The following is a 26,225-nucleotide window of genomic DNA, read 5'->3' on the forward strand; positions in this document are numbered from 1 at the left end:
CTGCCTAGAACCCCTAATTCCCCCTAATTCCCCCACAGAACCCCTAATTCCCCCATGGAACCCCTATTTCCCCCCTAATTCCTCCCAGAACCCCTAATTCCCCCCCAGAACCCCTAATTCCCCCCTAATTCCCCCCAGAACCCCTAATTTCAACACCCAAACTCCAATTTCGCTCCCCCCAAGCTCTTAATTTTACCCAACCAAACCCCAATTTCATCTCCCCAACCCCGATTTCGCCCCACCAAAACTCAGTTTGAGTGCCCCCAAACTCCAATTTCACAATCCAAACCCTGAGTTCGCACCCCTAAACCCTCGTTTATCCCCCCAACCTCTATTTTGGTTTAATGGGGAATATACAGGCAGCAGTTCGGAGACCTCGAGGCCGAACAGGGCCCTGCGTGTCCTCAGGGTCTCCCAGGGCAGGGCAGGGCAGGGGAGGGCAGGCCAAGGAAGGGAAGGGAAGGTCAGGGAGGGGGAGGGCAGGGCCGGGGCAGGGGCAGCGGCAGGTCGGGGTAGGGCAGGGCAGATCCCAGGGAGTGCCAGAGGCCTGCGGCCCTCCCACACCCGCACCGGGAGCGATTCCCTTAATTCCCTGGTGCGGACGCGTACAAGGAAACATGGAAAGGGCAGAAGAGACACTGAGTGTAGCCAAGAACCCTCCTTTCCCATCCCGGCTGGTTTACTGCGGGCTGAGGGGACGCACACGGAGGAGCCCCGAGCGTGACTCAGCCCCACCCGCCCCGCGCCCGCCCCGGCGCGGTCTGAGCCCTGAGCGCCCAACGCGCCGGGAGCGCCGCCGGGGAACCGCCTCCCTGCGCGCCGCCGCCAATCTGAGCCCGCGACAGCGTGATTGATTTCCACTCTAGCCAATCAGATGCCAAGGGTAGCCCCGGGGCGGAGTCAAGCGGCAGAGCGCCCCTCGCTGTGAGCGGCGTAAGGCTCAGCCAATCAGAGCGGAGCAGCTCCGTGAGCGGCGACCAATGAGGTGAGGGGGCGGGGAAAGAGCAGCTCGCGAGAGCTCCGGGGGGACGCCGGGAAGCGGCGCCTGCCCGAGCGGGCCAATGGGCGGGCGGGCGGTGGGACGGGCAGGCAATGGCGCCATTCAGGGGGCGGAGGCGGGTCCGGCCCCGCGCCGAGGAGCGGCCTCAGTCCCCCCATGGTCCGGCGGCCGCCATTGACAGGCGGCGCCGTCCAATCAGAACGCCGCGCCCTTTCTAACTGACCAATGAGCGAGCGGCGCCTCTCCCCGCCGGCTCACAGAGTGACTGACAGCGCGGCGAGCCAATGGGAACGCGCAGCGCCGCGCGGTGGGCGGTGCCTCCCAGCGGCGATAGCCAATGGGTGCGGGAGCAGGCCCGGACAGCCAATGGCGGGCCGGGGGCGGGGGGCGCGGCGCGCGCGGCCGGCGCGGCTCCCCAAGATGGCGGCGGGTGCGTGAGGGGCGGTCGGGGAGGGCCCGGCGGGAGCGCGGCCGCCGCCGCCGCCATGAAGGGCAAGGAGCGCTCGCCCGCCAAAGCCAAGCGCTCCCGCGGCGGCGAGGACTCGGCGTCCTCCTCCTCCTCCTCCCGCGGCTCCAAGAAGCCCAGCGGTTCCTCCGGCAGCGGCAGCGGCGGCGGCGGCGGCGGCTCCAACGGCGGGAAAGCGGCGGCGTCCGGCGAGAGCAGCAGCGGCAGCGGCCGGCGCGGGGCCCACGCGGACAAGGGTGGTCGCTCCGGCAGCCGAGAGTACGAGAGCGGCGGGGCCGCGGGAGGCGGGGGCCGGCACGGCTACAGCGGCAAAACCTCGGAGGCGACGCGGAGCAGCCGCGAGTCGCGGGCGGCCGCCGCCTCCTCGTCCTCGTCCTCCTCCTCGGAGCCGGGCGAGTACAAGACGCTGAAGATCAGCGAGCTGGGCTCGGCGCTGAGCGACGAGGCGGTGGAGGACGGGCTGTTCCACGAGTTCAAGCGCTTCGGCGACGTGAGCGTGAAGATCAGCCGCGTCCCGCCCGGGCCCGGCGGCATCGACGAGCGCGTGGCCTTCGTGAACTTCCGCCGGCCCGAGGACGCGCGGGCCGCCAAGCACGCCCGGGGCCGCCTCGTGCTCTACGACCGCCCGCTGAAGATCGAGGCCGTCTATGTCAGCGGCGGCCGCCGGCGGAGCAGCCGCTCCCCGGCGCTGCTGGATAAGGAGGCTCCGTACGGGGCGGCGGCGGCGGCGGTCGGGGCGGTGGCGGCGGCCGTGCGGCACCCGCCGGCCGGGGCCGCGCAGCGAGCGCTGTCCCCCGCGGGTGGCGGCGGAGCGCTGGGTTACCGGGACTACCGGCTGCAGCAGCTCGCCCTGGGCCGGCTGCCGCCGCCGCCGCCTCCGCTGCCCCGGGAGCTGGAGCGGGAGCGGGACTACGGCGGGTTCTACGAGGCGAGGGTGCGGCCGGCCTACGGACTGGAGAGGGTGGCGAGCGTGGCGGCTGCCGGGGGCTTCCGAGGAGGAGGAGGAGGAGGAGGCGCCGGAGCGGCCGGCGAGGAGGAGATCAGCCCCGAGGACGACCAGAGAGCCAACCGCACCTTGTTCCTGGGCAACCTGGACATCACCGTGAGCGAGTCGGACCTGCGGAGGGCGTTTGACCGCTTCGGAGTCATCACCGAGGTGGACATCAAGAGGCCGGGCCGGGGGCAGACCAGCACCTACGGGTTCCTGAAGTTTGAGAACCTGGACATGGCACACCGGGCCAAGTTGGCCATGTCGGGGAAGGTGCTGCTGCGCAACCCCATCAAGATCGGGTACGGCAAAGCCACCCCCACCACCCGGCTCTGGGTGGGCGGCCTGGGGCCCTGGGTGCCCTTGGCCGCCCTGGCCAGGGAGTTCGACCGCTTCGGCACCATCCGCACCATCGACTACCGCAAAGGGGATTCCTGGGCCTACATCCAGTACGAGAGCCTGGACGCGGCGCAGGCGGCCTGTACCCACATGAGGGGCTTCCCCCTGGGGGGCCCGGACCGCCGGCTGCGCGTGGACTTCGCCGACACGGAGCACCGGTACCAGCAGCCCTACCTGCAGCCCCTGCCCTTGCCGCCCCCGGCTCACTACGAGCTCGTGGCGGAGGCAGCTGCTTTTGGGGCTCACCGGGGAGCCCCCCCCGACCCTCTGCGGGGGGCCCGGGACAGGACGCCACCGTTGCTTTATAGAGACCGTGACCGAGACCTTTACCCCGAGGCGGAGTGGGTGCCGCCGCCGCCCCCCGTGCGGGACAGGAGTAACCGGGCGGCTGCCTATGACCCGCTGGACAGCCTGGAGCGCCGCCGGGACGGGTGGTCCTTAGAGCGGGACCGCGGGGACAGGGAGCTGGGCAGTAGCAGTCGGGACCAGCCCAGGAAACGGAGGCTGGTGGAGGACGGCGGCCGGCACTTGGACCGCTCCCCCGACAGCGAGCGCTCCTCGTCCTCCCGAAAGCGCCACTGCCTGGCCACCAGCTCCCCCCTGGACCGCAGCCCCGAGCTCCTGGGGGGCCGGGAGCGCTACAGCAGCGACCCCGAGCGCTCGTCCCGCTTGCTCCTCTTGGAGCGACCGTCCCCCGTGCGGGAATCCCGCCGGGGCAGCCTGGAGCGGGGACAGAACGAGAAGCGCGACCGCAAGAACTCGGCGGAGCGCGAGCGGAAGCACCGCGGCGCCGCCGCCCCGGAGGGGAAAAGCCTGGCCAAAAAGGAGGAGCGGGCGGCAGAGGGGGCCGGGGGCGGCGGCTCCCGCCTCAAGCCCCCTCCCCAAAAGCAGCAGCAGGCCGGGACGGCGCAGGCCGGGGCCGCGCCCAAGCTGTGCCTGGCCTGGCAGGGGATGCTCCTGCTGAAGAACAGCAACTTCCCGTCCAACATGCACCTGCTGCAGGGGGACCTCGGCGTCGCCAGCAGCCTCCTGGTGGAGGGAGCCACGGGGGGGAAGGTGGCCCAGCTCAAGATCACGCAGCGGCTCCGGCTGGACCAGCCCAAGCTGGACGAGGTGAACCGGCGCATCAAGGTGGCGGGGCCCAATGGCTACGCCATCCTCTTGGCCGTGCCCGGCGCGGCCGGAGCCACCGAGGCCGCCACCACCTCCACGCAGAGGCCCCTCAGGAATCTGGTGTCCTACCTAAAGCAAAAGCAGGCTGCAGGGGTGATCAGCCTCCCCGTGGGGGGCAACAAAGACAAGGAGAACAGCGGGGTGCTGCACGCCTTCCCACCCTGCGACTTCTCCCAGCAGTTCCTGGACTCCACGGCCAAGGCGTTGGCCAAATCCGAGGATGACTATCTGGTCATGATCATTGTCCGGGGGGCGTCCTAAGGGCCCCTCGTGTTCTGTTCCCAACCCTGCCTCCTCCTCCACACAGCCCCTCCAGCGTGTGCCAGGTGCTAATGGGATACAGCCTTAGCCAGCCCTGTCGTTATTTTAATTAGACCTTTGTTTGTAGGTGACTTTTCCCGGCCCGATTTTTCTGTTACTACGTTTTTCTATAAAGGTAGAAAGAAGCCAGAGAGAGGTTGGTTTAGACATAGTGTGAATAGGATATTTTGAGAATCCCCTATCAGTGGGGACAGCAGGAAGGCTTGGCCTGCTTTGATTTACAAAAAAAAAAAAAAAAATAGAAAAAAAAATTAAGGAAAACAAAAACTGGGGAGGGGGGAGGGAGGGGGGAAGAGAAGAAATTCCTCTTAATTTTGATTCGTGTCCTTTTTTCATTTCATGTGTTTTTAAAGGAAGTCCAAGAGCTCGTCCTCCCACAGAGCTCCAAACCCAACAGACCAGGTTTAAAGCACTCAGGGGGGGAGTGGAAAGCTGCACGTTTAGTGACAGACTGAGGTCAGCTCCTCTTTTGAGCCCTTGAAATTCCATGTGGGCCTTGGGGATCCCTTTCCTCAGGAGCTGGAATAGTTTCCCCATTGGATGGAATGGCTCAGGGTTGATGTTTTCCAGGTGAGCAGCACCTGCTCTCGGGTGACACAACACAATTCCTGTAAGGAAAAGAATTCCTTTTTCATCCAGCCCCCTGCCAGGTGCATGCACTGAACCTGGGCCTTTTCCCAGGTGTGTTCTCCCCTTTTCCCAGTGGATCCCACATGTGCACTTTGGGTTTGTAGCAGTGAGGAGGTTTGGTGACGAGCTGGGGCCTTCTGTTACAAACCAGGAATGTTGTGCTCACTCTGGTGTGCAGGAAACAAGGAGGTGCTTTAAGGAGAACTTGAGTTCTACTGTGGGTTTTTGGTTTTACTGCCTTTTTCTTTCTTTTTTTTTTTTTGTGTGTGTGTTTTCCAAGAGTTGCAGGTACAGTGGGGTCTGGTTCCACAGTGCAAAAACTCTGAGCAAAGTAAGTGCTTCTCTCCAGAGATGCTTTTCATTCTGGGATAATTTAATTACATAAAAGTTCTCATTAACATTTTACCTCTTTGTTAATAGCAAGGAACTGCTGTCTGCTTGGGGACTCTTCAGGTGCAGTGCAGTGGGCATTACATGAGGTTGATTTGTGTTCTGGGCACCTGGAGGAAAGTGGGTTTAGCATCTTTGAGAAGTTAAAAATACTCTGAAATGCCAAGGTTTGAGCTCTTGTTCCTGTGATTCAAGGGTGAAACAGTTCTGGGTTTTTTTTCAAAGAACATGGTTCATTTTCTCTTATTTTCCCCCAGTTATTGGGTACTTTTCTCCAGCTGTCTCAGCCACCTGGGTAATCCAGGCATTTAGGGAGGGAAGAAGGGATTTAAATCCCTGAAGGGGATCTAAATCCCCAGTGCTCTGTTTAACAACCAAAAGGATGTTGCAGCAACTTCTAAACTGAAGTGTAAATCTGACTGTATCTCTTGACAGGCTCCCAGATTTGTGGTCCTGCACTTAAACCCAGAATGTAATCCTGCACTTAGCCAGGTTTTCAGGGATTTGGGCCATGGAAAAGCAACACTGCTCCAATAGATTCCTTGGGTGATGGATACAGGGATGGATTGATTTGTGGTACAACTTGGATGGCAAAAATGAAATTCCAAATGTGCTTTGGTTGTGAATAGGAGATGAAGGAGAAAATGTCTTGAATGTATTTTATGGGTGTAACTGAACTTGAGTTTCTGTCATAAAAATAGGAATTTTTGTTACTGAGCCACTTTGATTCCTTTACCTGCCTGGAATGAGTGGGCACAGGATCCCAAACGTGGCTGGGAACTGAGAATTCCAGTGTGGCAGCAGATTTCAGTTTTACAGCTGCTTTTCTTTCTAAAGGTTAAAGCCTCACTTTTAATGCTCTTAAATTTGAGAGTAAACCCCAGGATTGTCCTTCAGGGTGAATGTAAGAGATGGCAGAATTCAGCTGTTCAGCTTCCTATTAACAAGGAGAGTGTTGGGGAGTGACCCCTGAAATGCAAATCACTGTTGGGGGAGATCAGAGTGTTGTTTGCTGTTACTGCAGAGGATGTGTCGGTTGGAGCAGGTGCCTCTTGTGTGTCAGCAGGGGATCAGCTCTGCTCAAGTGCTCCTTGGATTCAGAGTGTGGGGGGGTTTCTGGCATGAATCATTTGCAAAGAGTTTTCTAGGAAAGAAATTTAAACCTCTGGGAATTCAAATCTGCCCCAAACCAGGAACAAAAAGCACCAAGGTTTGTGTTGGACACTGGAAGTCGCCGAGAGCAGCGTCTGTTCTGCCGAGGCACAGCAGGCACCTGCTTAACACCCCCTAAAACTTGGGGTCACTGTGGCTGGCCAAGGCAAACTCAGTGTGGGAAGAGCATCCTGGGTGCACTCCCAGTTTTCCTTGGAAATTCGTGGTGGTTCTTCCTGCCACTGGTGGTTACAAGGCAAAATTAGAGGGTGAAAAAAGGAACGTGCAAGGCTGTGTTGGGCTCCAGGTTTTCTGGTTCCTTATTTCATGGAGTATCCCCTTTAAATCTGGTTTATTCCTGGTGGCTGCTCTGGTTTGTGAGCAAGAATTTTAACACCCTTTGAGGGTTCCTAATGGCAAAACATTGACTGGCAGCCTCAGTTTGCTCTGGTGCTGCCAGCCCGGGTGGGCTGTGCTTTCCTCCTTGGTCTGAGGGGTTCTCCACTGGAGTAACTGCCCACTGAAGTTGTCTTGGCCAGGGCTGAGTGTTCAGAAGCCCATGGGTGATCCCACTGTGTGCAGAGCAAAGCAGATGTAGCAGCTGGTGGCTCTCTCCTTGTGTCTGGCATTCCATTGCTCTGTTGGGAGCTCCTCAGTTCTCCTCCACATCGTGTGCAGCTGCTGTTCCGAAATTTCATTAGTGTGTTGAATTAGCCTGGAAAAAGGATGTCCTTTTCCTGAATCATTTCACCCTCGTGCTTGATGCTTGGGGGAAAGAACCTCAAATGACTCATAGTTTTGTATAAGATTTTTAGTTGGTTGGGGTTTTTTTTCTTCTTTTAATTGGAAACTTTACCCACCTTCCCTTGGCCTCCATCCGGTGGCTTTGTTTGCTCCTGTCGAGCTGCTGTGGTGGGAACACCAGTTACCCTCAATCCAGAGGTTTTGGAGATCAGAAATACTGACATGTGCTTGTCAGCTTTGCAGAGAGAAAGGCCAGGCAGACAAATCTTGCCTTCTCTCTTTTGCTTTTACCACAAGGATGTTCAAGATGGAACATTTCGGTGTCGACTTTCTCGGCTCTTGTGGAGAGCAGAGAACGAGTTGAAATTTCTTCCATGGGTTTGGGAACCTTCTGGTTGTTGGTAACTGAGGTGAAAGGCCTGAAGTGGTAATGGGGAAGGAGAAGGGAATCAAAATTGTGAAGACAGGTTCAAAAAACTCTGAGAACTCAGGGAAAAACAGCTTGGAAAATGGTAATTCCTGGCTCTAAGTGAAACAGTGTCGAGGGGCTCCTGGGGAGTCTGTGTGCCCAGAGGGGAAGAAGTGATACCATGTGGCTCTAGAGCTTTTGGGGTTCTTTGCCCTTTGTCCCCCCCCCTTTGTAGCATTGAAGGACAGATATTCCAATGATTCATGGGCTGAACAATGAGGTGGTTTTTGTATCAGGCTGAAAATGCCCCAACTGGTTCAGAGAATGGTTTGTTGAGTGTTCCCGTTGTGTCCGAAATACGACTTGAACAGCAACCACTGGAAATTCTGTTGGGTGTGTCTTTGATTTGGCCTTTCCTTTACTATTGGCACAGCCAAAGGAGAGCAGAAAAGCTGTGTAACAACACTACATTTCATGGCTTTGGTGATAAGTTGCCTTCAGGAAATAACCCTGAGAGGAAAATCAACCCAATTAACCATCATTGGGTTGGTTTTTCTCGTGGGTAAAGATTTCAGTGTGTCCCATCAACTCTTCCTGCAAGTTGGGTCATGCTCAGGACTGTAAGCCCAGTTTGGTCTTGGTACAAAACAAAGCCCTGCACTACTTATTTTGCATCTCTCTCCCTAAAAGGCAACTTCATTCCCAGGTTTTGTGCCCGTGGGTGGAATTGGTGCTCTTTGAAACCCAAATGTTCAGAAAGGCCTCGTAGCTCTTTATGTTCATCTGTAATAATGTGGGGGAAAGGGGGGGAAAAAAACCCCCAAATCTGGTGTAAAGATTTGTATTGAAATAACATTTTCTTTCCTCCTGCAAGCAAATCTGGTGGACTGCAGAAGACATGGGATACCAAGCTCTAAATGGACCTTTGGGAAGAGAAGCTGTGGCTTATGTGGAATTTCCATGGGCCACCTGATGGAAGAAAGCTTATCTGTTTAGTATTTGTGCATTTTACTAAAAATGGCAGCTTTAAAAAAAAAAAAAAAAAGTTGTGTATCTGCTATTGTGATGCCAATGCCCGTGTTTTAAGTGGAAAAAAAAAAAAATGACCTCTTTGCTTTGTGCTGTGTACACAAGATTGCTGGAAAAAAAAAAAAGTAAAGGAATACCCTTTTTATGGCTCACACAGCTTGAAAGTAGCTGTCACTCAAACCATGCGCTCACAGTCGAGCTGATTTTGTTTCATTCTAAATAAATTGTTTCTTTTGAGGAAAAAAAAAGAAAATGTTTTTTCTGCCTGGGAGTTGAATTGACGACAAACGTTCGGCCCCGGTGGCGGCAGCGGAGGGTCCCCACTTGCTGCTGCTGCTGCCCCACACTGAGCTCGTGGCTGTGGGGCTGGAGCAAGACCAGGGCAGAGGAACCCGCAGCTTTTCGTGTTGACCGACCTGTTGTGCCAAAGCGGAGGAATTTCTGGTTCACTGCCTTGCTGTGACCCCCCCCTTGGTTTGTGGTGGAAAATGGGGGTCACTCGCTGCCTCACCCACTCCTCTCCGGGACAGGGAACGGTCCTGCTGGTGGCACACGTGGAGCAGGGGAAGCACCACCTTGGCCAAGTCTTGGGCCTTTCGCTGGTTGGAAGAGCCGGAGTTGCGGAATTGTTTAAGTTGCTTGATTTGTTTCGTTCACCTGACGCGTTTTTTTGCCTTTAGTTTTCCATTCTTGGTTGTTGGTTTTTGGTTTTTTTCGTTAATTTTAGAAGAAAAAAAAAAAAAAAAAAGAGTTCCGAGATTGCTTTGAATCTTTGCACGTTTTTTAAAAAAAAAACAAAACAAAACAAAACAAACACCTTTGCACCAAAATTGCCAAAAGAAAAAGAGAAGTGAGTCCTTAAGAGTGTTTAAGTGCTGTTAATAAAACCGGGCGCTCCTCCATCTCCAGGGGCTTTTCAGCAGTTGTGGGTTTAGTGCTGAATGGATGAAGAGTTCCTGAGAGCTGGAGGCGGTAATTTAACCCCTTGAGTCGGTGTCTCAGTGCCTTATTTTGCCCCCGTGGTGAAGCCAGCGCGCCTCGGATGTGCATGCACCCTGCTGGCACCCCAGGGTCCCCTTGCGGCCGCCTCCCGGGGGTCGGCATCAAACCGGAGGCATCCTGACAATTCCCGAAAGTTCCGGGGGCTCCTGGGCCGTGCAAGCTGTTCCCGAGCAGGAGCGTGACCCCCGCAGGACCGTCGGGAACGACGAAGCCGCCGCCGCCGCCGCCGTCGCATCGTTGGCTCCAGACCCTCTCGTGGTGTTGTGTTAAATAATCGTGACGCGCCGTGAGGACGCCTCGAGTTGCACTTTGCCCTGATTGCCTTGACATGCTTAAAACCTCCGTGGATAACGAACCTAGTGCTGTCCTAGTGCAGGAGCTTTGCTAGGATGCAGTGCCTTCCACCCTACGGATGCTCTGCAAGGTGTCTGTTCCCGGGGCAAAGCGCTGTGTAAATCTCTGAAACAGGTAAGGGGGGGTGGAAGAGATTTGGACTGAATTGTAATGTACAAGAAGATTGTTCTTTTTTAATCTTGGTTCTCCACTTGACTAACTCTTACTAACGTGTTTTATCCCGTCAATGTCCTGCTCTGGGAATGGCAGCAGTGGATCCAATTCTTGGATGTGCTTCTGTGTTTGTTTGGGAGAGTGGGAGGGTCCCATTAGCAAATGGTGCCTTGTAGGTCCAGCTCAGGGTCCTCAGCTTGGCAAGCTGGAGCTGTTCTTTGACTTCATGAGTTGCTTGAATTAACAGTGCTTTAACCCAGCACAGTGTTTGCAATCTGTGGGTGTTGCTAAGGAAAAGCCAAGCCAATGAATTTGGCACATGATCTGTGTTTATGGGCTGCTTAGTGGTGTAATGTTGTAAATGAAGCTGTTTGTTGGAAATGGGAGCAATTGGAGCTGTTGCTGGTGATGAGGGGAAGGAATCGAGCAGATAAAAATTGTATTTTTTGTGGTGTGTTCCATGTGCTGTTGAGATCCAACCTGTTGAGTCTCCCCTGGAGTGTTGTACAGGAGGTTTGGGGCTGGTGGCAATAATGGGAGCTGGTTCAACCTCTTTGCCTGGCCTGGGGGGTGGTGGTCAGAGGAGTGATCTGTGAGGGTAACCCAAAACCAGGGGATGTTTTTGGCACCTGCTCCCATATCCAGGTGTGTGTGTGTGTCAAGTCTTGGGTACTCTCTCACTTTTTGGTTAAGCTTTGATGTGTCAGTGGCTGTTCCAGAAGATTTCTGCCTCTCTGCCTCAGCTTTCATTGTGTGTTTAAGTGGGAGATTATTCCCTGTCTCCTTTACATGATGTGTTTATTCCAGAGACTTGGAGGTGTCGTGGGATGTGGTGTGGGATGATTCCTCTGTGGTCACGAGTTGTTTTTTCGGGTGATGGGTCTGCATTCCCAGTGGGTTACAGGGATGTTCCAACCACCAGGCTGGTGTTAACCCACTCTCTTGGAAGGGTTAAGTGCTCTGTGTGCACCATATTAATTTGGCTAATGAGACTTCTGGGGAAAGTGGATTTATAACGAGCACCATTTAATGAACTGCACTGCAGCAGAGAGCGGCGCGAGCGGATTAGTCGGGAACCAGTTATTGGAATTCACACATTTTGGGAGGACTGTGCTTTTCCCAGCTGCAGCTGAATTAATGTCTCAAACATCAGATGGCCCAGATTCTGCTCTTGGCCAATAACAAGCTTATGTTGGCCTCGTGCTGCTGGTGTTCTACTAAATGGCAAATGCTCCGGGAGAACTTGCTCCCACCACAGAGAATCATAGAATGGACTGGGTTGGAAAAGACCTCCCAGATCATCAAGTCCAACCCTTGGGCCAACTCCAGTCCCTTTACCAGATCATGGCACTCAGTGCCATGGCCAAGCTCAGCTGAAAAACCTCCAGGGATGGGGAATCCACCCCCTCTCTGGGCAGCCCATTCCAATCCCTGAGCACTCTCTCTGCAAAGAATTTCTACCTGATCTCCAACTTCAATTTCCCCTGGCAGAGCTTGAGCCCATCGTGCCCCCTTGTCCTATTGCTGAGTGCCTGGGAGAAGAGACCAACCCCCACCTGGCCAGAACTTCCCTTCAGGCAGTTCCAGACAGTGCTGAGGTCACCTCTGAGCCTCCTCTTCTCCAGGCTGAACACCCCCAGCTCCCTCAGCCTCTCCCCACAGCACTTGTGCTCCAGTCCCTTCTCCAGCCTCGTTGCTCTTCTCTTCTCACTTGGGTTGGAAGAGACCTCTGAGATCATCAAGTCCAACCCTTGATCCAACCCCACTGGGATCACTCTGGCACTGAGTGCCCTGGGCTGGTGATCCCAGTGGGGTTGGATCAAGACATGGTGGATTCTCTGTCCCTGGAGGTGTTTCAGAGGACACTCAGTGCCACATCCAGTCCCTTCTCCAGCCTCGTTGCTCTTCTCTGGCCCCGCTCCAGCCCCTCAATCTCTTGCCTCAACTGAGGGGCCCAGAACTGAACACAACACTCAAGGTGTGGCCTCCCCAAGGCAGAGTCCAGGGGAAGGGTCACTGCCCTGGGCCTGCTGGCCACGCTAGTTTGGATCCAGGCCAGGATCCCCTTGGCCTTCTTGGCCACCTGGGCACACTGGTGGCTCCTGTTGAGCTTCCTGTCCCTCAGTCCCCCCAGGTCCCTCTGCCTGGCTGCTCTCCAGCCACTCTGTGCCCAGCCTGGAGCACTGCTACATGTCCTGGGATTTGGGGCAAAACCACAAAGGTTTTGGTTGAACAGGCAAGGGCTCTGCAGAAAGGGGAGGGAGAGGACTGGCCAGGTGGGGGTTGGTCTCTTCTCCCAGACACTCAGCAATAGGACAAGGGGGCACGATGGGCTCAAGCTCTGCCAGGGGAAATTGAAGTTGGAGATCAGAAAAAATCCTTTGCAGAGAGAGTGCTCAGGGATTGGAATGGGCTGCCCAGAGAGGGGGTGGATTCCCCATCCCTGGAGGTTTTTCAACTGAGCTTGGCCGTGGCACTGAGTGCCATGATCTGGTAAAGGGACTGGAGTTGGCCCAAGGGTTGGACTTGATGATCTGGGAGGTCTTTTCCAACCCAATCCATTCTGTGATTCTATTCTAAGGCTCTTGGGGTGTTGGATTTGGGATTCCCATTGTGTCTTGTGCAGTTTTTGGCTTGGAGCTGCGTGCTGGGTGTAATTAGGGCTGGTTTGAGAACTGGAAGATGTAAAATCCTAAGGCAGAGGAAGTTCTGAGGGGCTGGATCAGCTCCACACGGAATGATGGGTTTAAGAAGAGCCTCCTGGTGCTCATCCTATTTGTCCTTGTGCTGATGGAGTTGAGATGGCTCTTGTAGGGACAGAGAACATGAACATGGAGGCCAAAGGTCTCCTCTTTGTCAATCCTTTGTATCCCACTCCAGAGATGTGTTAATTAGAAATGGAAAACGAAGCTGTGGGTGCTGGTGGAGTTGAGGTGCCTCTTGCAGGAGCAGAGAACATGGACGTGGTGGACAAAGGTGTCTCCTGTTTTGTCAATCCTTTGTATCCCACTCCAGAGATGCACTAATTAAACAGGGTTGGAAGATGGAGCTGTGGGTGCTGTCCAACCTTCTGGTGTTGCTGTGGGTGAATGAGTTGCCACCTCCCAGCCCAGCTCCTCTTCCCAAGCCTTTGAGCTCATGTGTGTTGTCCTGGGATGGGGTGGGATGGGGTGGGATGGGGTGGGATGGGATGGGATGGGATGGGATGGGATGGGGTGGGATGGGATGGGATGTGTGTGCACGTGGTTGGCTCAGAGGAGCAGATGAGCTGAAGATTAATTGTGGGTTGTGGCTGTTTCATCTCCTTATCTCCCTGCCTTGACCTTCAGACCTACTTCTGCAATTGGATCTGGAGATTTTCAGTTCCCTTCAGTATTTCCTGCCCCCAGATCTGGTGATAGGTCAGGCTGACTTTTGGCAATGCTCACAACTCAACTCAGCCCCAAACTGGCACCTTTCCCTGGCATTTCTAAGCAATCCTTCAACCTCTATCTCCTGTAAAATGAGACATTTCAGTGTGTCTGGGGTGCAGAAGGGTTTGAGTGAGGGGAAGCTGGTGAGGTCTCACAGGGTGGTTGTTAAGCTCTGTTTGCCCGTGGAGAAGAGCTGCCCTTTGCACCGTGGGGGTGTTTGCAGCCCCCTTGGCCACGGGGTTGCTTTGGGTGGTTCCTGCAGCGTGGCCAGGCCAGCCTGGGCTGCTCCAGCTCTGACCTGAGCTGGGCAGAGCTTTGGGGCAGGGTGAGGTCTTGAACCACCCCCTTGAGCTGAGGCTTGTGGGGAGGACGTGGTGAGAAAGGGGATGTTGGTGTTCCTCGTGCTGCTCCTCTGGGGTGGATGGACTGAGAACAGGGGACTCTTCACCAGCAGCTGCGGTGACAGGACAAGGGGAAGGGGCTCAAGCTGAAAAAGGGGAAATTAGAGTGAGAGATATGGAAGGAATCCTTCCCTGGGAGGGTGGGCAGGCCCTGGCACAGGTTGCCCAGAGCAGCTGTGGCTGCCCCATCCCTGGGAGTGTTCAAGGTAATGATGGAGCAACCTGAGATAGTGGGAGGTGTCCCTGCCCATGGCAGGGAGGTGGAACTGGATGAGTTTTAAGGTCCCTTCCAACCCAAACCATTCCAGGATTCTGTGATTCCAAGACCTCCTGTTTCCCATCTGCCAGCCCAGCCTTCTCCTCTGGCACAGACTCATTCCTGGCTCACAGATCCCTGCAGCAAAGTGCCTTTGCTCTTCCTCTGGGCACTCAGAGCTGCTCCCAGCAGCTGTTTGGGGCTGGCAGAGCCCAATCCCATTGCTGTGCCTGCCCTGAGCCCACCCAGGGTGCCAGGGACTCCCTTTCCCTGCCAGACCAAAGGCTGGATCTCACTTTATGGGTGTTCTGTTCATCACTGGGCTGTTGTAAAGCCACCCTTTGCCTCCTCCATTCCAGAGGACAATCCCTGCCCACGTGAGCAGTATCTGCAGGGGAAAGTTTTGCCAAGCTCAGTGGTGGCTTTGGAGCCAAAGTCTGCTTTGTAAATGAGCCTTTGACCCATGAATTGCTTCTGGAATTGTCCATGGCCACGAGCAGGAGTTCCCATCTCCTCTGTGGTTCCTGCAAGCTGGGAAGTTTTCCCATGAGGATCCCTCAGCTAAAGCAAAAACTTCTGGTTTTTCAAACATCTGGTTTCATTTTTGTTCATTAGACTTGCTGCTAAATTCCCCTGGACTTCAGAGAAAACTGCTGGGGTACATTTTTTGACACTGTCTCCCATAATATACTCCTGGAAAAGCTGGTGGTCCATGGCCTGGACAGGTGTCCTCTCTGCTGGGTCAGGAGCTGGCTGGGGGGCCCAGAGAGTGCTGGTGAATGGAGCTGCATCCAGCTGGTCACCAGTGGTGTCCCCCAGGGGTCTGTGATGGGCCCAGTCCTGTTGAACATGTTTATTGATGATTTAGATGAGGGGATTGAGTCCATCAGCAGACCCTGAGATCAGCTCAGCTGGTTAAAACTTGGTTGTAATAATGCCAAGGTCATGGGTTCAATCCCCTGAGTGGGCCATTGACTGAAGAGTTGGACCTGATGATCCTTGTGGGTCCTTCCAACTCAGAACAGTCTGTGATTCTGTGATCAGCAAATTTGCTGATGACACCAAGTTGGGAGGGAGTGTCGAGCTGCTGGAAGGCAGGAGGGACCTGGAGAGGGATCTGGACAGGATGGAGGGATCTGGAGAGGGACCTGGACAGGCAGGAGGGATCTGAAGAAGGAGCTGGACAGGCAGGAGGGCTCTGCAGAGGGATCTGGACAGGCAGGAGGGCTCTGCAGAGGGATCTGGAGAGACTGGAGGGATGGGCTGATTGCAGTGGGATGAAGTTCACCAAGGCCAAGTGCAGGTCCTGCCCTTTGGCCACCCCAAGCCCTGCAGCGCTCCAGGCTGGGCACAGAGTGGCTGGAGAGCAGCCAGGCAGAGGGACCTGGGGGGACTGAGGGACAGGAAGCTCAACAGGAGCCACCAGTGTGCCCAGGTGGCCAAGAAGGCCAAGGGGATCCTGGCCTGGATCCAAACTAGCGTGGCCAGCAGGCCCAGGGCAGTGACCCTTCCCCTGGACTCTGCCTTGGGGAGGCCACACCTTGAGTGTTGTGTTCAGTTCTGGGCCCCTCAGTTGAGGCAAGAGATTGAGGGGCTGGAGCGGGGCCAGAGAAGAGCAACGAGGCTGGAGAAGGGACTGGATGTGGCACTGAGTGTCCTCTGAAACACCTCCAGGGACAGAGAATCCACCATGTCTTGATCCAACCCCACTGTGATCACCAGCCCAGGGCACTCAGTGCCAGAGTGATCCCAGTGGGGTTGGATCAAGGGTTGATGATCTCCGAGGTCTCTTCCAACCCAAGTGAGAAGAGCAACGAGGCTGGAGAAGGGACTGGAGCACAAGTGCTGTGGGGAGAGGCTGAGGGAGCTGGGGGTGTTCAGCCTGGAGAAGAGGAGGCTCAGAGGTGACCTCAGCACTGTCTGGAACTGCCTGAAGGGAAGTTCTGGCCAGCTGGGGGTTGGTCTCTTCTCCCAGGCACTCAGCAATAGGACAAGGGGGCACGATGGGCTCAAGCTCTGCCAGGGGAAATTGAAGTTGGAGATCAGGTAGAAATTCTTTGCAGAGAGAGTGCTCAGGGATTGGAATGGGCTGCCCAGAGAGGGGGTGGATTCCCCATCCCTGGAGGTTTTTCAGCTGAGCTTGGCCGTGGCACTGAGTGCCATGATCTGGTAAAGGGACTGGAGTTGGACCAAGGGTTGGACTTGATGATCTGGGAGGGCTTTTCCAACCCAATCCATTCTGTGATTTAAAGCTTGTTATTCTTTTCTAAACACCTCCCACCTCCTGGGGTGGGTTTTATCTCCGTGGAAGTGAAACTTTTTGGTGCAGGCTCTGCTGAACTTCAGCCTGATGCTGCTCTGCACAGCCAGCAGGGCTGCAGGGTGGGACCCAGCCCCAAACTGCCAAGTGTTGGTGTTATCAGTGGGTTTGAGGGCGAGGGAACAGCAGAAACCACCCAGTGGTGTGTGCCAGCCAGGCTGAAGGAGCAGCAACCTGTTTCCTGTTGCTGGAAGGCCCTTTGTCACATCCTCACCCAGCTCTTTGAAATTGCTCTGGGCTTTTTTCCATGTGGTTTAAGGTAAACACTGAGAGCTCAGAGTGCTGAGAGCTGGAACATCTCTGGGGCGTGTTGTGGCCACCACCCAAACCCCAACTCTTTGTACCTACCATGGAAAAGCTTCTTGTTCTGCTTTAAAATCAGAATAATGTGGATTTCCCCCCCCACCCCCAGTGTCCTGGAGCTTGGTGTTCCTCACGGTGGGTTTGTGCTTAAAGCCACCAAGGTGCTGAGAAAGGGTCAATATGAGATCCCAGGTCATGGATTAACCCCAAAATTCCTGTTTCTCATCCCAGTCCCAACCCCCTGAGTGAGTCTGTGATTCCCAAGCAGCTTTCCCAGCAAAGCCCTTCCCCTGCACGTTGGAAAAAGAGCTGAAATAATTCCAGCCCAACCCATGGAGGGGATTTTATTGTGAGATAAAGGTTGTTCCTTGTTGTCCAATAAACATCAGGATCAGCATCCTCTGGATCCAGTGCTTGGATTTATTGGCATTTGAGGAGTGGTGGGAAAGTCTCAGCCTTGGTTATTAGAGATTATTTTTTCTCTCAAGGGTGAGAGTACAATAAAAGCAGGAATTGGAAAAAACACTGTTTTTATCCTGCCAAGCCCTGCATTGGCACCTGGAGGTTGGCAGAGCTGCCTCTTCTCCCTCCTCCTTCGTGCTCTGTAAGTGCCTTGCCCTGACTTCTCCAACCCCAAGTGTCAGACACTTGGAATCCAAGTCTTGGAATGAAGGCTGAGCCAGGCCTGGGCACCCAGAGCCCACCCAAGGGCCATGGCAAGGGCAGGGCTGCCCTGTGAGACCCTTGCAGGTGGCCAAACCCACGGGGTGATGGCCCAGAGAGGTGGGGACAGGTGAGCTGGGACTCCTGGCCGAGCACATCGAGGTCCCACCACGATGGTGGGTGAGAAACACCTGCCATGGGATCCTGGAATGGCTTGGGTGGGAAGGGACCTCAAAGACCATCTAAAGGTTGTTGCTTGTTGTCCAGTAAACATCAGGATCAGCATCCTCTGGATCCAGTGCTTGGATTTCTTGGCATTTGAGGAGTGGTGGGAAAGTCTCAGCCTTGGTTATTAGAGATTATTTTTTCTCTCAAGGCTGAGAGTACAATAAAAGCAGGAATTGGAAAAAATGCTGTTTTTATCCTGCCAAGCCCTGCATTGGCACCTGGAGGTTGGCAGAGCTGCCTCTTCTCCCTCCTCCTTCGTGCTCTGTAAGTGCCTTGCCCTGACTTCTCCAACCCCAAGTGTCAGACACTTGGAATCCAAGTCTTGGAATCCAAGTCTTGGAATGAAGGCTGAGCCAGGCCTGGGCACCCAGAGCCCACCCAAGGGCCATGGCAAGGGCAGGGCTGCCCTGTGAGACCCTTGCAGGTGGCCAAACCCACGGGGTGATGGCCCAGAGAGGTGGGGACAGGTGAGCTGGGACTCCTGGCCGAGCACATCGAGGTCCCACCACGATGGTGGGTGAGAAACACCTGCCATGGGATCCTGGAATGGCTTGGGTGGGAAGGGACCTCAAAGACCATCTAAAGGTTGTTGCTTGTTGTCCAGTAAACATCAGGATCAGCATCCTCTGGATCCAGTGCTTGGATTTACTGGCATTTGAGGAGTGGTGGGAAAGTCTCAGCCTTGGTCAATAGAGATTATTTTTTCTCTCAAGGGCAGAGCCTGACCATGGAGAGGTTTATTTTGTGGAATTTGGAAAGGCCAAATTCACCTTTTAAAAGCTCTTCCCTGACTTTTCCATGCCCCAGAGGAGGTTTCCAGGAATACAGGAGGAGGAAGGGGCACCTGCAGCTGATAACTGGGACCCTCAGGGGTGGTCAGGGACTTTAATTAATATAAAATATTAATAACAGGTAATTGCAGTGTGAGTCAGGGCTGCAGCTCTGATTGCAGTGACTTCCAGAGCTTTGCTGGGCTTGAGCTGAGTCTCAGCAGCTTCTAATCCTGGCACTGTAAACCCACTTGAAGTGGCTTTAGGACCCAGCAGGTGCCCACCCCATAAATCAGCCCTGCCAGAGCCTGGCACGGGCTGGGCTCAGATCCCAGAGGGTGCCCAGGCTCCTCCTCCAGGGTTCCACCTGGGGAGAAATCACTGCCTACCAAAGGAAAAGCATTTCCTGCCCCATCCCTGGAACTGCAGGAAGGGTGGGATGTTTGTTTGGATGGCACAAGCCCAGGATTAACCAACTGATGCCATGAATGACCCTTCCCCCCAAAAACTGGACTTGGAGCCACTTTAGTGCAGGGTAAGATAAAAACAAAGGTCCTTTAATGTCCCAGGGCCTACAGCCCACAGGAATACAGGATGACATCCATGTGTCCCAGTTCTTGTTTCCATGGCTTTTATAATAAGATCCCTCCAATCATTGCTTTACACATTTCTCAGTCCAGCCCCAGTCCCACCCCTGGTCCAACCCCCTGGAATTGGGTCTGGGGTCATCAAGACCCTCTGTCTTCATCAGCTCTTCTTCCTCAGGCACACAAAGGTCTCTTGGAGTTCATCCAGTTCTGCTTTTGGGTCACTCTGACCTGTGTTTATGTTTCATTCTGTGGGTCTCTGATATCCTTCAGCTCTACCTTGGAAAGGAGTCTAAACAAGATTAATTAACTAAAGGAATTTGAGCTCCCTGTTCTGGGACAGGGGTAGTGATAGAAAGGCATTAAACTGTTAGAAATATTAACCCTCTAAAAATCCACAACTACTGTGGTCCTAAAACCTACAAAATGTGAAAATCAGAACAAAACCCCCTTTGGCATCAATTGCTTTACACATTTCTCAGTCCAGCCCCAGTCCCACCCCTGGACCAACCCCCTGGAATTGGGTCTGGGGTCGTCAAGACCCTCTGTCTTCATCAGCTCCAATCATTGCTTTACACATTTCTCAGTCCAGCCCCAGTCCCACCCCTGGTCCAACCCCCTGGAATTGGGTCTGGGGTCATCAAGACCCTCTGTCTTCATCAGCTCTTCTTCCTCAGGCACACAAAGGTCTCTTGGAGTTCATCCAGTTCTGCTTTTGGGTCACTCTGACCTGTGTTTATGTTTCATTCTGTGGGGCTCTGATATCCTTCAGCTCTACCTTGGAAAGGAGTTTAAACAAGATTAATTAACTAAAGGAATTTGAGCTCCCTGTTCTGGGACAGGGGTAGTGATAGAAAGGCATTAAACTGTTAGAAATATTAACCCTCTAAAAATCCACAACTACTGTGGTCCTAAAACCTACAAAATGTGAAAATCAGAAATCAAAACCCCTTTGGCATCAAACCCTGGATTTCAGCAGCATGTGCTGAAGTGTCTTGTTGAAGAGCCCAATTCCAGGTTTGTGTCTTTGCTTCCTCTATCCTGGGGTGCTAAAATGAAGCAGGATGCAAAGTCCCAATCCCTCAAACCTGGAATAAATCCCTGCCTGAACAATGGGAAGCATTTCCTCCCTCTGCAATTCCCAGAAGGAGCTGTGGGGATGAGCAACCCCAGGATTGACTAAGCCTTGACTGAAGTGTCTTCTTGGAGAAGCCAATCCATGTTTTTTTTTTCCTTGCTTCCTTAATCCTGTGGTGCTACAGTGGATCAGGATTCAGGGTCCCAGAGTCTCCTCTCTGTTGGTACTCAGAGAATATTTATTTCCATCAAGTTTTGTTGGTTTTTCCCTAAAGGGACTCGGGTGTTGTGGCAGCTTTTTGTTGGACTACAGTGAAAATTTGGGGCTCTTTTGGTCACTTGGATTCCCCTCCCAGCAAACTCTGGGACCTTGGAGGTCACTGGATCTTCTGGGAGGATCTTTAGTGTTTGGTTTCTTTGCCCCATGAGTTTTAGAAGGGTTTTAAAGCAATGACTTTGGGATTTCCCATCAGAATCCAGCCATAGGATATTACACCGTGTGGAAAAGATGAATCTGAGGCCCAGAATGTTCCACTGGGGGACTCCAGACTCGGTGCTGAGGTTGGATTTGCTTTTACAAGGGTTTGATTTATCCCAAGTTAAATTACTTTGTTGGAAGGATCCAGGAGGTTCTTGGGGATTTCTTCCCAATACAAAGTGTGGAGATGCTGCTTGGGAGGTCCATGTGAGTTGGGAGCAGGAGGGATCCCCCTGGAGCCCCAACTCCCAGGGCCAGGAGGGATAACTGGGAGGGCATCACATTCAAACCACAATTTTTTTGTGCTGAACCTCATCACTTTCACCCATTGCTGCTCATTTTCTCTGCTGTGTTTTGTAGCTGAGTAAGGGAAGAGTTTCCTTGAGAAGGAGAAGAGTTTCCCTGAGAAAGGGAAGAGTTTACTTTGAGAAAGAGTTTCCTTGAGAAAGGGAAGAGTTTCCCTTGAGAGAGGGAAGAGTTTCCCTTGAGAGACAAGAGAGTTTTCCTTGAGAGAGGGAAGGGTTTTCCTTGAGAGAGGGAAGAGTTTTCCTTGAGAGAGGGAAGAGTTTTCCTTGAGAGAGGGAAGAGTTTACTTTGAGAGAGGGAAGAGTTTCCCTGAGAAAGGGCAGAGGTTACTTTGAGAAAGGAAAGAGTTTCCCTTGAGAAAGAGTTTTCCTTGAGAGAGGGAAGAGTTTCCCTGAGAGAGGGAAGAGTTTACTTTGAGAAAGGGAAGAATTTCCCTTAAGTGAGAAGAGAGTTTTTCTTGAGAGAGAAGAGAGTTTCCCTTGAGAGAGGGAAGAGTTTCCCTTGAGAGAGGAAAGAGTTTCCCTTGAGAGAGGAAAGAGTTTCCCTTGAAAGAGAAGAGAATTTCCATTGAGAAAGGAAAGGTTTTCCTTTGAGAGAGGGAAGAGTTTCCCTTGAGAGAGGAAAGAGTTTCTCTTGAGAAAGGGAACAGTTTCCTTGAGAAAGGGAAGAGTTTCCCTTAAGAGAGGGAAGAGTTTCCCTTGAGAGAGGGAAGGGTTTTCCTTGAGAGAGGGAAGAGTTTCCCTGAGAAAGGGCAGAGGTTACTTTGAGAAAGGAAAGAGTTTCCCTTGAGAAAGAGTTTTCCTTGAGAAAGGGAACGGGTTTCCTTTGAGAGAGGAAAGAGTTTTCCTTGAGAGAGGAAAGAGTTTCCCTCGAGAGAGAAAAGAGTTTCCCTTGAGAAAGGGAAGAGAATTTCCATTGAGAAAGGAAAGGTTTTCCTTTGAGAAAGGGAAGAGTTTCCCTTGAGAGAGGAAAGAGTTTCCTTGAGAGAGGAAAGAGCTTCTCTTGAGAAAGGGAACAGTTTCCTTGAGAAAGGGAAGAGTTTCCCTTAAGAGAAGGAAGAGTTTTCCTTGAGAGAGGGAAGGGTTTCCCTTAAGAGAGGGAAGGGTTTCCCTTGAGAGAGGGAAGAGTTTCCCTTGAGAGAGGGAAGGGTTTCCCTGAGAAAGGGCAGAGGTTACTTTGAGAAAGGGAAGAGTTTCCCTTGAGAAAGAGTTTTCCTTGAGAAAGGGAAAGGGTTTCCCTTGAGAGAGGAAAGAGTTTCCCTTGAAAGAGAAGAGAATTTCCATTGAGAAAGGAAAGGTTTTCCTTTGAGAGAGGGAAGAGTTTCCCTTAAGAGAGGGAAGAGTTTTCCTTGAGAGAGGGAAGGGTTTTCCTTGAGAGAGGAAAGAGTTTCCTTGAGAGAGGAAAGAGCTTCCCTTGAGAAAAGGAAGAGTTTCCCTTGAGAAAGGGAAGGATTTTCAGGAATAATTTCATCCTGGCCAGGATTGTTAAGCATTGGAATGAGTTTCCCAGGGGGGTGGTGGAATCCCCATCCCTGGAGGTGTCCAGGGAAACCCCCTGGAGGTGTGGAAGGCCCTGGGCTCTGCTCTGCTCTGCTTGCCAAGGTGATGTTTGGTCACAGCTTGGACTCTGTGACCTCGGAGGTCTTTTCCAACCTGAGTGATCCTGAGATTCTGTGAAGGGAGTGGGAACAAAAGGGCTTTTCCAGACAACCTCAGGCAGAGATCACACGTTTTAACCTCCTTTGTGTCCCAGCAAACTCTGCTCTTGCATTTCTCCCAAATCTTCCCTAAGCAAAACCAGCTTTGGGAAGTCATTTGCAAGATGTTTTTCTCTGGGGTGGAGGAATCTCCCTCTGGGCAGAGGCTCCCAAAGTCCTTTCTCTTTGTTCCTTTAATGCCCCTGTTGTGTTTTGCAAGTAAATAAATGTTTCCTTCACAGCTTCAAAGGGAACTCAAACTGCTGTTCTGTGTTTCCCTTCCCAGCCCAAGGTGTGAGAAGAGAACTGGGTTGGACCACCAGATGTTGCTCTGAGCTTGACCAGCTGAAAGACAAAGCTTTGAAGGCTTTTCCCACCTGGAAGGACTCCCAGGACACCTGGGAGGAGTTTCCCATGATGGGCACTGATTTCCTCCACAGGTTTTGGAGAGACAAGAGGTAACTGGGGCTGGAGAAAGTTATTTGGGGGCCAATAAAGGCTGGTGGGGTGGGATTCTCTGGGAAGCTCCTTGGGAGGCCCATTTTGCTAAACAGGGGTGAGGAGAGGACAGGGAGGAGTCTCCTTAAAAACCTGGAGCTTGGGAGGGATCCTGTGTTGGAGCAGATGGGGTGGGAGGTGTGGACACCACCAGTTCTCCTCTGGAATTTCCTCCTTGGTGGAAGAAGGGGTGAAGATCTAACAGGGATTGTGTTGAAAGGAAGAGCAGAGGGGTTTTATTCCTGGGAAAGGTGCTGGAAACTGTGGGGTGAGAGCACAGGGTGAGGATGAGGGGGGTTGGCTCTTCATCCTCACATCACCTCCTGCACTTTCCTGAGGAAGGAGAGAGAGGACAAGCACTTGGGAGGCCCATTTTGCTAAACAGGGGTGAGAAATTGGTTTGGTGGGAGGACAAGGAGGAGTCTCCTTAAAAACCTGGAGCTTGGGAGGGATCCATGTGTTGGAGCAGATGGGGTGGGAGGTGTGGACACCACCACCATTTCTCCTCTGGAATTTCCTCCTTGATGGCAAAAGATGTAACAGGGATTGTGTTGAAAGGAAGAGCAGAGGGGTTTTATTCCCAGGGAGAGCCTGGGAAAGGTGCTGGAAAACACATGGGGTGAGAGCAGAGGGTGAGGATGAGGGGGGTTGGCTCTTCATCCTCACATCACCTCCTGCACTTTCCTGAGGAAGGAGAGAGAGGACAAGGGTGAGAAATTGCTCTGGTGGAGAGGACAGGGAGGAGTCTCCTTAAAATCCTGGAGCTTGAGAGGGATCCATGTGTTGGAGCAGATGGGATGGGAGGTGTGGACACCACCAGTTCTCCTCTGGAATTTCCTCCTTGGTGGAAGAAGGGGTGAAGATCTAACAGGGATTGTGTTGAAAGGAAGAGCAGAGGGGTTTTATTCCCAGAGAGAGGGCACAGCCTGGGAAAGGTGCTGGAAGTTGTGGGGTGAGAGCAGAGGGGTGAGGATGAGGGGGGTTGGCTCTTCATCCCCACATCAACTCCTGCACTTTCCTGAGGAAGGAGAGAGAGGACAAGCTCTTGGGAGGCCCATTTTGCTAAACAGGGGTGAGAATTTGGTCCTGGTGGGAGGACAAGGAGGAGTCTCCTTAAAAACCTGGAGCGTGGGAGGGATCCTGTGTTGGAGCAGATGGGATGGGAGGTATGGACACCACCACCATTTCTCCTCTGGAATTTCCACCTTGGTGGCAAAAGGGGTGAAGATCTAACAGGGATTGTGTTGAAAGGAAGAGCCAGAGGGGTTTTATTCCCAGGGAGAGCCTGGAAAAGGTGCTGGAAAACACATGGGATGGGAGCAGAGGGTGAGGATGAGGGGGGTTGGCTCTTCATCCTCACATCACCTCCTGCACTTTCCTGAGGAAGGAGAGAGAGGACAAGGGTGAGAAATTGCTCTGGTGGAGAGGACAGGGAGGAGTCTCCTTAAAATCCTGGAGCTTGAGAGGGATCCATGTGTTGGAGCAGATGGGATGGGAGGTGTGGACACCACCAGTTCTCCTCTGGAATTTCCTCCTTGGTGGAAGAAGGGGTGAAGATCTAACAGGGATTGTGTTGAAAGGAAGAGCAGAGGGGTTTTATTCCCAGAGAGAGGGCACAGCCTGGGAAAGGTGCTGGAAGTTGTGGGGTGAGAGCAGAGGGGTGAGGATGAGGGGGGTTGGCTCTTCATCCCCACATCACCTCCTGCACTTTCCTGAGGAAAGAGAGAGAGGACAAGCTCTTGGGAGGCCCATTTTGCTAAACAGGGGTGAGAAATTGGTTTGGTGGGAGGACAAGGAGGAGTCTCCTTAAAAACCTGGAGCTTGGGAGGGATCCATGTGTTGGAGCAGATGGGATGGGAGGTGTGGACACCACCAGTTCTCCTCTGGAATTTCCTCCTTGGTGGCAAAAGATGTATCAGGGATTGTGTTGAAAGGAAGAGCAGAGGGGTTTTATTCCTGGGAAAGGTGCTGGAAACTGTGGGGTGAGAGCAGAGGGGTGAGGATGAGGGGGGTTGGCTCTTCATCCCCACATCACCTCCTGCACTTTCCTGAGGAAGGAGAGAGAGGACAAGGGTGAGAAATTGGTCTGGTGGAGAGGACATGGAGGAGTCTCCTTAAAAACCTGGAGCTTGGGAGGGATCCTGTGTTGGAGCAGATGGGATGGGAGGTGTGGACACCACCAGTTCTCCTCTGGAATTTCCTCCTTGGTGGCAAAAGGGGTGAAGATCTAACAGGGATTGTGTTGAAAGGAAGAGCAGAGGGGTTTTATTCCTGGGAAAGGTGCTGGAAACTGTGGGGTGAGAGCAGAGGGGTGAGGATGAGGTGGGTTGGCTCTTCATCCTCACATCAACTCCTGCACTTTCCTGAGGAAGGAGAGAGAGGACAAGCACTTGGGAGGTCCATTTTGCTAAACAGGGGTGAGGAATTGGTTTGATGGAGAGGACAAGGAGGAGTCTCCTTAAAAACCTGGAGCTTGGGAGGGATCCATGTGTTGGAGCAGATGGGATGGGAGGTGTGGACACCACTAGCAATTTTCCCCTGGAATTTGCTCCTTGGTGGCAAAAGATCTAACAGGGATTGTGTTGGAAGGAAGAGCAGAGGGGTTTTATTCCTGGGAAAGGTGCTGGAAACTGTGGGGTGAGAGCAGAGGGGTGAGGATGAGGTGGGTTGGCTCTTCTTTGTCCTCCCACTGTTAATAACCAAAAGCTCTGCTGAGCTCAAGGAGATGAAAATAAGAGGTTTTTAAAGCTCTTGGGTTGGAAATCTTGAAGCCAAATGTCCTTCAGAGCCCCTGAGAGCAGCAAACCAGAGCTGCTGGTGCTGTTTGGTTTGCTCAGTGATGAAGGTCTGAATGTTTCAAGAGGTGAAAAGTCAAGTTTTGAAGTGCAATCATCATCTCTGGTGCAGGAGAGCTTGGCTGAGTTAGGACAGGATTGGCTGAGCCAAACTACACAACTCCAGCCCAAACTCTGCCTCAGTCCCAGTTCTTCTTAAATCCTGGTGGCTTGGGAGATCCTGT

At 53.4% G+C, this 26,225-nt stretch overlaps 1 protein-coding gene across 2 annotated transcripts; it reads left to right on the plus strand.

Annotated features, from left to right (window-relative positions):
* Nucleotides 1-1,423: 1,423 nt before the first annotated feature.
* Nucleotides 1,424-8,934, plus strand: RBM15 (RNA binding motif protein 15). 2 transcript variants are annotated; one of them, XR_011699780.1, is made up of 2 exons: nt 1,424-5,308; nt 8,547-8,934. XR_011699780.1 is itself a non-coding variant. In XM_071578514.1 (1 exon), exon 1 carries the CDS (start codon nt 1,486-1,488, stop codon nt 4,285-4,287), a length of 2,802 nt encoding a protein of 933 aa, XP_071434615.1. In that variant the 5' UTR covers nt 1,424-1,485; the 3' UTR covers nt 4,288-8,934. The 2 variants fall into 2 exon arrangements, 1 of the variants encoding a protein (XP_071434615.1); XM_071578514.1 differs by having other exon boundaries at nt 1,424-8,934.
* The last annotated feature ends 17,291 nt before the right edge of the window (nt 8,935-26,225 follow it).

The sequence above is a fragment of the Pithys albifrons genome, chromosome 28 (assembly GCF_047495875.1).
Source record: "Pithys albifrons albifrons isolate INPA30051 chromosome 28, PitAlb_v1, whole genome shotgun sequence".
Classification (NCBI taxonomy): Eukaryota; Metazoa; Chordata; class Aves; order Passeriformes; family Thamnophilidae; genus Pithys; species Pithys albifrons.

Bases quoted from the DNA above. Each gene is read 5' to 3' on its own strand.
- RBM15 (XM_071578514.1), top strand. From the start codon at position 1,486: ATGAAGGGCAAGGAGCGCTCGCCCGCCAAAGCCAAGCGCTCCCGCGGC.